The 13,948-nt window shown below is 43.6% G+C and overlaps 1 protein-coding gene across 1 annotated transcript in view; it reads left to right on the top strand.

Annotated features, from left to right (window-relative positions):
• The first annotated feature begins 5,488 nt into the window (after positions 1–5,488).
• The window catches only part of myo5ab (myosin VAb), a 52,317-nt gene continuing 43,857 nt past the window's right edge, over positions 5,489–13,948 (top strand). The window contains exons 1-4 of the mRNA XM_060914483.1: positions 5,489–5,635; positions 7,855–7,965; positions 12,586–12,757; positions 13,080–13,224. Of these exons, the coding sequence (XP_060770466.1) occupies positions 5,609–5,635; positions 7,855–7,965; positions 12,586–12,757; positions 13,080–13,224 (455 nt within the window). The 5' untranslated portion in view covers positions 5,489–5,608. The remainder of the gene's footprint in view (positions 5,636–7,854; positions 7,966–12,585; positions 12,758–13,079; positions 13,225–13,948) is intronic.

Below are 13,948 nucleotides of genomic sequence, written 5' to 3'. Positions count from 1 at the left end.
ACCTTGTTACATCTGTAGTGTTCCCGGTCAAAAGTGGCCGCCATAGGAAATGAATGGGTATCCAGATTATATTCATCCATCAAATGAGAAAACATCCCCATGCACACCACCCCAACACAGACACACACAAACCAGGGAAGTATGGAATAAAGATTTGTTCAGCATGTGACTCCAGGAGCAGCTATGCCTGGAATATGCAGGTATACATGGGGAAACCCAGTACTGGAAGGGCCGAAAAAAACCAGGGCATGCGTGTTGTGCTGGACATGACAACTGGTCTCCAAGGGCATAATATCACGTGACAACTTCACATCATATGCTCTTGGTCAGGAGCTGCTGAAAAGAAAGCTCACCATGGTAGGGACAGTGAGGAAGAACAAGCCTGAACTTCCCCCTGCACCGGTATCGACCAGAGGAAGAGAGGCACTGTCATCAAAATTTGCTTTCACTGACACACACACTCTTGTGTCATATGTGCCCAAGAAAAATAGAAATGTCATCCTGATGAGCACGCTACACAAAGCACTGTCAGCACCACAGAGGACAGGAAGCCCCTTATGATCCAGGACTACAACAGGAACAAAGGAGGCATTGACTGCCTTGATAAGGTAATGTGTAGTTTCATCCATCATGCGTTTTATTTTATTTTTATTTATGTGAATCATGGCGGAGCTCCAGCAGAGCACCATACCTAAGAAAAAATGGTAAACCCATCGAGTCGATTTTTTGTGGTTTGTCCGTGTACATGTACCACCAGTCATACACGCCGCCTAGTGGCCAGTGTTAGTAATTACCAGTCATACACGCCGCCTAGTGGCCAGTGTTAGTAATTACCAGTCATACACACCGCCTAGTGGCCAGTGTTAGTAATTACCAGTCATACAAACCGCCTAGTGGCCAGTGTTAGTAATTACCAGTCATACACACCGCCTAGTGGCCAGTGTTAGTAATTACCAGTCATACACGCCGCCTAGTGGCCAGTGTTAGTAATTACCAGTCATACACGCCGCCTAGTGGCCAGTGTTAGTAATTACCAGTCATACAAACCGCCTAGTGGCCAGTGTTAGTAATTACCAGTCATACACGCCGCCTAGTGGCCAGTGTTAGTAATTACCAGTCATACAAACCGCCTAGTGGCCAGTGTTAGTAATTACCAGTCATACACGCCGCCTAGTGGCCAGTGTTAGTAATTACCAGTCATACAAACCGCCTAGTGGCTAGTAATTACCAGTCATACAAACCGCCTAGTGGCCAGTGTTAGTAATTACCAGTCATACACGCCGCCTAGTGGTCAGTGTTAGTAATTACCAGTCATACACGCCGCCTAGTGGCCAGTGTTAGTAATTACCAGTCATACACGCCGCCTAGTGGCCAGTGTTAGTAATTACCAGTCATACACGCCGCCTAGTGGCCAGTGTTAGTAATTACCAGTCATACACGCCGCCTAGTGGCCAGTGTTAGTAATTACAGTCATACACGCCGCCTAGTGGCCAGTGTTAGTAATTACCAGTCATACACGCCGCCTAGTGGCCAGTGTTAGTAATTACCAGTCATACACGCCGCCTAGTGGCCAGTGTTAGTAATTACAGTCATACACGCCGCCTAGTGGCCAGTGTTAGTAATTACAGTCATACACGCCGCCTAGTGGCCAGTGTTAGTAATTACCAGTCATTCACACACACACACACACCACACACACACACACACTTCATGTTGAGGAGTTTGGTCTCTGGTTTTCCCTTTCTTTTTTTACATTACATTCATTTTGTTATAAATTTTCAGTGCCTTTTTGTATTTTGAATGTAGTTATTCATATTAACCACTACTCTGAGGCATTGTTCATAGCTAAAAAGTGTTAAATAAAACTTTGGTGGTGACTATCAGCAACTGCTTTTGTGCTAGTTTGAGAGCAGTTAAAACAGACCGGTCAAATTTGACCAGGAACACTAAAGTAAGGGGTGGGGGGTGAACATGACAGGAGGGTTAAAAAGTGACTGAGCTGTTTGGTCGCTGAATGAGTTGGTTCTTATTTCTGAGTCGAACCAAAGATCCAACTCCCAACAGAAAAGAACTGAACTTTCCATCACTAACAAGTGTTGGACCTCGCCCGGCAGCACTTATTTTATACCTACGTGTTGATAACAGTAATATTTCTCAATCATCAGTTGTCAGGTTATAGTCTTATAAAAATCCGTGACCTTGACCTTTCAAGGTCAAAGATCATGGTGCCAAATGAAAGGCCATATGGGAGTTCCAATATGCTCATAATAGTAAACATCTATCTATCAGCAACTGTTTTTGATTTTTAATGGAAAATGTTATTTTGACTGAAAGGTTGACCTTTTTGGTGACCTTGACCTGATTACCCCCAAAATTTAATCAGGTAATCTACGGATCATTGCCCACCTACCTTGAAAATTTGAAGTCAATCGGTGCAACCGTCTAGATGCTAGATTGTTAACAGACACACAAAAAACAAACAGATGAAAAGTCGTACAGAGCACAATACTTGCAAAAATCACAAAGAAATGGAAGTTATGGCCAATTAGGTGTTTTCACAAGATTTGACCTTGGTGACCTTGACCCACCAAAAACTAATGAGGTCTTTGTGTGACCCTAGTGAGTTGTTTTGTGCATTTTGGTGAAGATTGGTCAAGAAATGACGACGCTAGAGCACCAACAAACAAACGGACAGATCAACATACTTGCAAATGCAAGTAATAAACAAACTGCACTGATTACAATACCTCACCCTGTTTACTCTGTTACAGGCGACGTAATGGTTACCTTGCTCCTCCCACACTACCCCTCTGCTCGCTGCCCTTCACATCAAATTTAAGGTGTTGGTGCAAGCTTACCAGGCAGTCAAGGGGTCAGGGCCAGCATACCTCCAGAGACTGATCCACCTCTACATGCCAGCCAGATCTCTACACTCTGCTGCTACTGGTCGCCTGGCCCCTGCTCCTCTCTGCTCCTGCTCGGCCCGCTCAAGACTGCTGTCTGTCCTGGTTCCCTGGTGGTGGAATGACCTTCCCATGGAGGTCAGAACTGCCAACTGCCTGACTGCCTTCAAGCGCAGATTGAAGAACCACCTCTTCAGGCTGCACCTCTCCCCTGCTTCCCTGCCCATTGTGCCACCATGTACCAGTCTTAGCGGTCCTCACCAACCCAGGCTGTGTGCTGTCTAGCCTGGTCATGATGACTTGGTGTTAGCCTTTAGGGTTTTATTTTTCTCTATTTAGCTGTATTTTGTCACTTCATTTGTATGGTTGGCTGTTTGCTGATTGTTATTTCAAGAGAATATTACACTAGGTATTATTCTGACACTTGTTCAGTTGGCACTAGAACTTTCTTGTCTAGAAGTTCAGCACTTGTTGTACGTCACTCTAGATAAGAGCGTCAGCTAAATGCCATGTAATGTAATGGCGGGGCGGCACGGTGGTGTAGTGGTTATCACTGTTGCCTCACAGCAAGAAGGTTCCGGGTTCGAACCCAGCGGCTGGCGAGGGCCTTTCTGTGTGGAGTTTGCATGTTGTGTCTGTGTGGGTTTCCTCCGGGTGCTCCGGTTTCCCCCACAGTCCAAAGACATGCAGGTTAGGCTAATTGGTGGCTCTAAATTGACCGTAGGTGTGAATGGTTGTTTGTCTCTATGTATCAGCCCTGTGATGACCTGGTGACTTGTCCAGGGTGCACCCCGCCTCTCGCCCGTAGTCAGCTGGGATAGAAGAAGAAGAAGAAACCTTTATTTGTCACATGCACATTTCAAGCACAGTGAGATTCATCCTCTGCATTTAACCCATCTGAAGCAGTGAACACATGCACACACACCTGGAGCAGTGGGCAGCCACACTACAGCGCCCGGGAAGCAGTCAGGGGTTAGGTACCTTGCTTAAGGGCACTTCAGCCGAAGGCTGCCCCACGTTAGCCTAACTCAAGTCAAGTTTATTTGTATAGCGCTTTTAACAATAGACATTGTCGCAAAGCAGCTTTACAGAATTTGAATGACTTAAAACATGAGCTAATTTTATCCCTAATCTATCCCCAGTGAGCAAGCCTGTGGTGATGGTGGCAAGGAAAAACTCCCTCAGACGACATGAGGAAGAAACCTCGAGAGGAACCAGACTCAAAAGGGAACCCATCCTCATTTGGGCAATAACACACTGAATTGATATTCGCATATTTTATCACAATTGTTGTGTCTCCAACTAGTCGCAGGCTGTCGCAGCCCGGCTTTCCCTCAGCAGGCAGGGAAGTAGGGGAAGCCTCACGGAAACTGACTTGAGAAGGGTTCGTGACGGCTTTGCGACACCAGCGACGCATTTGTGGCTATTTTGAGAGAAATTTTGTTGCACAAATTTTTTGAACATGTTCAAAATTTCAGCGATGAAGGAGCGACTCATGCGAGGAAACTGAGAAGCCCTGCGAATGTTTCAAGACACTTTTGAAACTCTATTGCGAATGACGTTCGCAATTTGTCGCAAGCTGTCACAGCCCAGTGAGATACTACCCTTAGGTAACTGCATGTCTTTGGACTGTGGAGGAAACCGGAGCACCTGGAGGAAACCCACGCTGACACGGGAAGAACATGCAAACTCCACACAGAAAGTCCCCCACCGGCCACTGGACTCGAACCTGGAACCTTCTTGCTGTGAGGCGACAGTGCTTAACCACTACCCCACCTCCAGCTTGCCTGCGACCCTGTACAGGGTCAGCGGCTACAGATAATTGCTGGATGGATGGATGAATGGATGGATGGGTGTAATGGGGTCTGAGGGAGCTACAGCTCCCCCTACTGTCAGTATCATAATTACATGTGCTGAAGCAACTAAAATAGAGTTTGAAGTGTGCTGTCGCTGTATAAATGTTTGTTTGAGGTGTGTTAAGTAAGATATGCATTCTACATTATCTATCTATCTATACACACACACATGCACCAGTTTAACTTTCTCAATATAATTTATTATATAAACATTTATTTATGATACATTTCAGGATTTCTTTTCAGCGTTTAATTTACTCATTTATTTTATAAAATGGCATGTTATTTTAACCCCCCCCCCCCTTATCAAATGAAATAAAAACCATTTACTGTTATTAACTTAATTATTAACTTAACTTAGTTATCAGCTTAATATTGTTTAAACTTAATGTTGTCAATTTAATTATTTATTTTATTTTGAGTCTACAGTGCTATATGCCTAAATGTTTCTGATTATTATCTTGTCTCTGTTTGAGAAGCAGGCCCTGAATCCCATCAACCAGGCTTTTAGTAAAAGTACGAGAGTCGCATACTAGTGTACTAAACAGTATGTGTAAATAGTCCTGCCGCAGTATCGGTACTAACCGGAGCCTACTACTTCCACATACTGTTTAGTGCGTTAGTGTGCGCTTCATGATGGACGTTGCCTTTCTTCACCGCTAGAGGGCGAGAGCGTTCAGAGCGGCACCACTTCACTGCCGGAGCCCTTTATCCCCCCCCGCAGCGCCGGCGGCTCTCAGCCCGCACTCAGCACCGCAGGAGCCCGCCGGGAGCTCGCGCATGGAGGCGCTGGGCAGCTTTTTCCTCTTTGTTTGTCCTTGAAGGAAGTTTACTTGTAAGCAGAGCGCGATGGAAGCGCCGGTTCTCTACACGAAGGTAATTCACTTCACTTCACTCTGAAAGTAAGTGTGAGAGAGTTACAGCCTTCATCCTCCTCCTCCTCCTCCTCCTCCTCACCGCCGCTCCGGCTCCCAGCTGCTCCAGCTGCGGGTTTATACTGGACCGAGCGGTGCTGGATGAGATCAAGGCTGCTTTAGAGGTTGTGGGGTTTTTTAAAAAGCTTGTATGGGGCTAAACGCGGAAGGGTTTCAGTGTCCTCATCACTTGTCATTTCCTGATGAGTGAAGTGATGTAAGGATGCACTGAAACCCTAAATAGCGAGTCTTCAGTAAAACACATGATGGAGGCCAGACAAACACAACTCACACCTTTTAGTGATAGTTAAGAGGTTCCCTTCTCTTTTCATTCTCTTCCTTCCTGTCCCTTCTCTTTTCATTCTCGTCCCTTCCTGTCCCTTCTCTTTTTCATTCTCGTCCCTTCCTGTCCCTTCTCTTTTTCATTCTCGTCCCTTCCTGTCCCTTCTCGTCCCTTCCTGTCCCTTCTCGTCCCTTCCTGTCCCTTCTCGTCCCTTCCTGTCCCTTCTCTTTTTCATTCTCTTCCCTTCCTGTCCCTTCTCGTCCCTTCCTGTCCCTTCTCTTTTTCATTCTTGTCCCTTCTCTTTTTCATTCTCGTCCCTTCTCTTTTTCATTCTCATCCCTTCTCTTTTTCATTCTTGTCCCTTCTCTTCCCTTCCTGTCCCTTCTCTTTTTCATCCTTGTCCCTTCTCTTCCCTTCCTGTCCCTTCTCTTTTTCATTCTCGTCCCTTCTCTTCCCTTCCTGTCCCTTCTCTTTTCATTCTCGTCCCTTCCTGTCCCTTCTCTTCCCTTCCTGTCCCTTCTCTTTTCATTCTCGTCCCTTCCTGTCCCTTCTCTTTTCATTCTCGTCCCTTCCTGTCCCTTCTCTTTTCATTCTCGTCCCTTCTCTTTTCATTCTCGTCCCTTCCTGTCCCTTCTCTTTTTCATTCTCGTCCCTTCCTGTCCCTTCTCTTTTTCATTCTCGTCCCTTCCTGTCCCTTCTCTTTTTCATTCTCGTCCCTTCCTGTCCCTTCTCGTCCCTTCCTGTCCCTTCTCGTCCCTTCCTGTCCCTTCTCTTTTTCATTCTCTTCCCTTCCTGTCCCTTCTCGTCCCTTCCTGTCCCTTCTCTTTTTCATTCTCGTCCCTTCTCTTTTTCATTCTTGTCCCTTCCTGTCCCTTCTCTTTTTCATTCTCGTCCCTTCTCTTTTTCATTCTTGTCCCTTCTCTTCCCTTCCTGTCCCTTCTCTTTTTCATCCTTGTCCCTTCTCTTCCCTTCCTGTCCCTTCTCTTTTTCATTCTCGTCCCTTCTCTTCCCTTCCTGTCCCTTCTCTTTTTCATTCTCGTCCCTTCCTGTCCCTTCTCGTCCCTTCCTGTCCCTTCTCTTTTTCATTCTCGTCCCTTCTCTTTTTCATTCTTGTCCCTTCTCTTTTTCATTCTTGTCCCTTCTCTTCCCTTCCTGTCCCTTCTCTTTTTCATTCTTGTCCCTTCTCTTCCCTTCCTGTCCCTTCTCTTTTTCATTCTCTTCCCTTCCTGTCCCTTCTTGTCCCTTCCTGTCCCTTCTCTTTTTCATTCTTGTCCCTTCTCTTTTTCATTCTTGTCCCTTCTCTTCCCTTCCTGTCCCTTCTCTTTTTCATTCTTGTCCCTTCTCTTCCCTTCCTGTCCCTTCTCTTTTTCATTCTCGTCCCTTCCTGTCCCTTCTCTTTTTCATTCTCGTCCCTTCCTGTCCCTTCTCATCCCTTCCTGTCCCTTCTCTTTTTCATTCTTGTCCCTTCTCTTCCCTTCCTGTCCCTTCTCTTTTTCATTCTCGTCCCTTCCTGTCCCTTCTCTTTTTCATTCTCGTCCCTTCCTGTCCCTTCTCATCCCTTCCTGTCCCTTCTCTTTTTCATTCTCGTCCCTTCTCTTTTTCATTCTTGTCCCTTCTCTTCCCTTCCTGTCCCTTCTTTTTCATTCTTGTCCCTTCTCTTCCCTTCCTGTCCCTTCTCTTTTTCATTCTCGTCCCTTCCTGTCCCTTCTCTTTTTCATTCTCGTCCCTTCTCTTGTCCCTTCTCTTCCCTTCCTGTCCCTTCTCGTCCCTTCCTGTCCCTTCTCTTTTTCATTCTCATACCATCCCTTCCTGTCCCTTCTCTTTCCTTACCTGTCCCTTGTGTTCCCTTCCCTTCCATTACCTTGATCTAAGATTAACAGCCACCTGATCTTTTGCAGTCTGCCCGAGTTTGGATCCCAGACCCTCAGGAGGTTTGGAGATCTGCAGAGCTGACCAAAGACTACAGACCAGGAGACACTGTCCTACACCTCCAGTTTGAGGATGGCACGGTGAGCTAGAAAGAAAGTAACATTGCCTTTTTAATTGTTGCACTTTAATTCACTCACTGGATCAGTTGCTGGAATCTCAACATTTCTTCCCCTTGTAAATGAATCCGTATCCTGGTTACTGATCTGGTTTGTTCAACAGTGTGACATTTCTATACTTGATAAAAACTCGTGCTTGCATACTACAGATAAGCCAAGAGCTACGCCTGTCTTTGTGTACAGTGGAGCTCTAAAAGTCTGAGGCCACATAGATATTTTTTTATTTACAGTTGGAAATAAACAGAAGGTTTTAGTCTATTGAAATATGTCAAGCAAATAACGTAAATGTTCAATATCTTGATTATTAAACATGCACTGTTTCTAGGTCCCTATTTAAATGTAAGCAAACGTGTGATATTGATCATGTTAACAGCTTTGTACAAAAGATCAGGTTTCTTCGTGTCTAATCTCTCCTACTGAAGCATGTATTCAGACGACACTCTGATGGACTTGATCTAAAATGGATCACCAGGTTTCACGCAGACTTGTGGATCTGTGTCACCTTGAGTGCACACTGTCATTAAAAGCTAGATGGCCTTTCGATTTCATAAAATCAGTGAAATTTAGTTCCCTCTGAAATTTGGTCATTGTGATATACGTTTTATCTCACAAAATATCAGGCCATTCTGTGGCTGGGAAGTTATTTAATTTGAAGGGATTCCTGACAAATAATGTGCATGAAATCGCTTGGTTTGCGCAGTCAAGCAGACAGAGGAAGTCCGTGTGCACATGCGCAGGTTTACCACCTTCTTCTTTTGGGTTTTACAGCAGCTGGCATCCACAGTGTTGCATTACTGCCATCTACAGGTTTACCTTGACCGTGCACTGACTGTTCCATCATTCTGTCGCTAAACGAACAGCTGATCACACCGAGGTGCTCGCTGACCGCCGATATTTATTAGTTTGGTCCTGCGTTTCCTTTTCTTCGCAACATAACGTCTTTTCTTCTCGTTTTCCGTTACTGTAGTCGGTCTTTCACATTTCATTCGCACATTCATGTCCTCCATTGTTTTCTCCTGTTTCAAATTTGTATCCCTCAATGCCTTGTGCGAATGGGGAAAGCCCACCATGTGATGCATGATGTAGTATCTTGAATTGGGTCATGGTGAAGCAGGAAAAAATAGCAGAGAATTTAGGGCCATGTGGCCCTGAATTCATTAATTGATCTATTACGCAAAAACTAATAAAATTGGAAGTCTGTGATTCGAATTAAGTAGCTTTCGGTTCACGAAACAAAAATAATTGGGTGTCGGGGAAAATTCTTTTTATGACCTAAACTTGAAAAATCTGAAAGGCAGTACAGCTTTAAAGTAAAGAGGAAACGTACCAAATGCTAATTGTTGTATTGAATTAGAAAGGAAAGCATTTTCAATAATGCTCTCAGGTGTTTGGACCACACTGTATATGAGATGAAACTGAAGAGGATAATTGTAACAGAGGATTAGTTTTAAGTAGATGTGTGTATCCATGCTGTGAGTCATTGTATCTGAGGCTTGGAAACCTGATGTCAACAACAACAGAACATCAGCAAGTAACAAAAACAAGTGTCGTGAGGAGCAGAAAAAAAGTGACCTCAATTTGGTTTTGGACTTTTCTGATTTTTCGCCTGAGTTTGCAGTCACAAACAAAAATCCCAAAGGCGTTCCTTGGGATTCAGTGCCCTTATAACGCATAATGTAATGTGCTTACTGGTGGCCAATTGCGTGCCACTGTGAGCCAAGATAATTGACGACCAAGTTCTGGCAGTGAGTGTTATTCTTGCTACATTGCAAAGGACCGTGCAGGATTACGCGAAAATACATTACAAATATGATTAACAATGGCAAAGCATGCAAATGGGGGCGGAAAAAAAATCTATCCTCCTTACCTCAAGCTCACTTTTGAAGAATCTTTCCAATTATGCCACATGATCCTGGATCACGCTGGCTGATGTAAGCATAATGCAGTCATTTTCTTTAATCACAGGTTCTTCATCATATAATTTGACGTCTCATGGTCTGTTATAGAATTCGGCCAACATTTTATTAGGATCATCACATACAGTGTAGCAAATAATAATTTTAAAATGGCACTAAAATCACACGCTGTAAAGCTGGCTTTAGTTTAGAGGTTAAACCTTTTAAGACTTTTATGAGAAAGAATTGAATTTTTTTTGCAGCTTGTAGGAAAGTGTGTGAATTCTCAAAAAAAAAATCCTTGAATAAATGAATACTCCATTTATGTTCACTGTGTAGATTGACAGTGCTTTGTTGACTTTAGGGACTTTTTTTTTAATAACTTGTGAATGTAAACGACCTTTTTTATCATTTCATATCATATTTTATGAGACACTGGTAATAAAGTGCAATGCTGCTACATAACTCATCATCCCTTTTAATGGAAGTCCTGTTCTCTCTTATTATGCAGAAAAAAAAAGTCGAAATTCTTCATCCTCGAGCACTAGAATCCCCCTAATCGAGCAAAACTAGTGTATCTAGAGGCATGCAATCAAATCATGAAACCAGACACGAGCAATGATGGAAGTACAGTGGTGCTTGAAAGTTTGTGAACCCTTTAGAATTTTCTATATTTCTGCATAAATATGACCTAAAACATCATCAGATTTTCACACAAGTCCTAAAAGGAGATAAAGAGAACCCAGTTAAACAAATGAGACAAAAATATTATACTTGGTCGTTTATTTACTGAGGAAAATGATCCAATATTACATATCCGTGAGTGGCAAAAGTATGTGAACCTCTAGGATTAGCAGATAATTTGAAGGTGAAATTAGAGTCAGGTGTTTTCAATCAATGGGATGACAATCAGGTGTGAGTGGGCACCCTGTTTTATTTAAAGAACAGGGATCTATCAAAGTCTGATGTTCACAACACATGTTTGTGGAAGTGTATCATGGCACGAACAAAGGAGATTTCTGAGGACCTCAGAAAAAGTGTTGCTGATGCTCATCAGGCTGGAAAAGGTTACAAAACCATCTCTAAAGAGTTTGGACTCCACCAATCCACAGTCACAGATTGTGTACAAATGGAGGAAATTCAAAACCATTGTTAGCCTCCCCAGGAGTGGGCGACCAACAAAGATCACTCCAAGAGCAAGGCGTGTAATAGTCAGCGAGGTCACAAAGGACCCCAGGGTAACTTCTAAGCAACCGAAGGCCTCTCTCACATTGGCTAATGTTTATGTTCATGAGTCCACCATCAGGAGAACACTGAACAACAATGGTGTACATGGCAGGGTTGCAAGGAGAAAGCCACTGCTCTCCAAAAAGAACCTTGCTGCTCATCTACAGTTTGCTAAAGATCACGTGGACAAGACAGAAGGCTATTGGAAAAATGTTTTGTGGACAGATGAGACCAAAATAGACCTTTTTGGTTTAAATGAGAAGCGTTATGTTTGGAGAAAGGAAAACACTGCATTCCAGAATAAGAACCTTATCCCATCTGTGAAACATGGTGGTGGTAGTATCATGGTTTGGGCCTGTTTTGCTGCATCTGGGCCAGGACAGCTTGCCATCATTGATGGAACAATGAATTCTGAATTATACCAGCGAATTCTAAAGGAAAATGTCAGGACATCTGTCCATGAACTGAATCTCAAGAGAAGGTGGGTCATGCAGCAAGACAACGACCCTAAGCACACAAGTCGTTCTACCAAAGAATGGTTAAAGAAAAATTAAGTTAATGTTTTGGAATGGCCAAGTCAAAGTCCTGACCTTAATCCAATCGAAATGTTGTGGAAGGACCTGAAGCGAGCAGTTCATGTGAGGAAACCCACCAATATCCCAGAGTTGAAGCTGTTCTGTACGGAGGAATGGGCTAAAATTCCTCCAAGCCGGTGTGCAGGACTGATCAACAGTTACCGCAAACGTTTAGTTACAGTTATTGCTGCACAAGGGGGTCACACCAGATACTGAAAGCAAAGGTTCACATACTTTTGCCACTCACAGATATGTAATATTGGATCATTTTCCTCAATAAATAAACGACCAAGTATAATATTTTTGTCTTGTTTGTTTAACTGGGTTCTCTTTTTTTACTTTTAGGACTTGTGTGAAAATCTGATGATGTTTTAGGTCATATTTATGCAGAAATATAGAAAATTCTAAAGGGTTCACAAACTTTCAAGCACCACTGTATCTACTGTAAAGAAAGGTTTGCTGTAAAATTTAGTTTGCGTGTCTTTGGACTGGAATAGTAGGTGGTCTTGGGATGGCTCGGGAGTTGAGGGTATTTTTTCAGAGTGGTGGGATGGTTACTGAGGGCTTGCAAAGGTTCAGAATCAAACGTATATACGCTGAGGTGGTGTGCATGGCAGAAAAAGGAAAATGTGGGGTTTTGTCCTTCAGCAATAAAGTGCTGCAAACGTAACTGTACATGAAAGACATGCAGATAGGCTCGCACCATAAGATGAGCTTCAATGTCAATTCCCTCACCGTATCACCCCCCCTCCCTTTTTTTTTTTTTTTAAAAAACATCTGTTTCTAAATTGGTATTCTGAGTTCCTAGATTCCACATTAACACCCAAACGTTTGACGATTTGCTCATGAGTATTACTGACACTTTTTGATTCTTACATATTGCCAAGGAGCTGGAATACAAATTGGACCCCCAAAGCAGGACCCCGCCTCCCCTGCGTAACCCAGATATCCTGGTGGGCGAGAATGACCTCACCGCTCTGAGCTACCTGCACGAACCGGCCGTATTGCACAACCTGCGCATCAGATTCATCGACTCGAAGCTTATCTACACCTACTGCGGTGAGCCATTCAGTCCCTGATATCAGTGGGTCTTGAGCCACGTGTACTTAAACTGTGCGAACTGTAGACTTTGGAGTTAAGTAATCATACACTGACTGACTGTACCTGTGCATGACACGCTACAAAGCCTTCTAGTAACCTAGTACTGTATGTAGCATTGTGCAGCAGTTCCAGGTTGGCTTAGAATTGAAACGGGGAATAAAACTCCTCTTAGTAGCTGCATTAGTGCACTTGGTTCCATCTCTGTCTCTATGTCCGTGCACTTTCATATGAACAAACTCTCCCAGGTTGAGTATTGAGTGAAATGTCACTTTCTTTTAAGGAATCATCTTGGTGGCTATCAATCCATACGAGACGCTGCCGATCTATGGTACAGACATCATCCATGCATACAGTGGGCAGAACATGGGCGACATGGACCCACACATTTTTGCGGTTGCTGAAGAGGCCTACAGAAAGATGGCTAGGTATGTGAGGTCAATGTGTAGCACCATTTGTAATCTTTCTCCTTACAGATAACGGCACATCCTGTCCATTGTCGTTAGTCTATGCGAATTTCAAATCTAGCCAATTGTTTTCAATCAGTCTGATTAGAATAACTGTTAACATCCAAAGGCATTCAACTGGGAAAAAAAAAAAAGTAATTGCATTACATCTTCAGTTTTCTTGTCAAGCAGAATGTCTACATACACTGCCCCCCCCCCCCCCCCCCCAAAAAAAAAAAAAAAAAAAAGTCGTGCACTCTAATATTTAGTTGGACTGCCTTTAGCTTTGAATACAGCATGCATTTGCTGTGGCATTGTTTCGATAAACTTATGCACGATCACATTTTATTTCAGTCCAGAGTTGTGTTAATTCTTCACTGAGATCTTGTATTGATGATGGGAGAGTCGAACAACTGCGTAAAGTCTTCTCCAGCACATTCCAAAGGTTCTCAATGGGGTTAAGGTCAGGACTCTGTGATGGCCGATTCATGTTTGAAAATGATTCCTCATGCTTCCTGAACCACTCTTTCACAATCTGAGCCCTAATTTTATGCCCGTGCCATCAGAAAAGGAAAAAATCCATTGATGTGATTATAACCTGGTCATTCAGCACATTCAGGTCGTCAGCTGACTTCATTTTATTGCCACATAACGTTTCTGAGCCTCGAACTGACCAACTGAAGCAACCCCAGATCATAACACTGCC

Source organism: Neoarius graeffei, chromosome 2 (assembly GCF_027579695.1).
Source record: "Neoarius graeffei isolate fNeoGra1 chromosome 2, fNeoGra1.pri, whole genome shotgun sequence".
Classification (NCBI taxonomy): Eukaryota; Metazoa; Chordata; class Actinopteri; order Siluriformes; family Ariidae; genus Neoarius; species Neoarius graeffei.
This window is presented reverse-complemented; position numbering and strand designations above follow the sequence as displayed.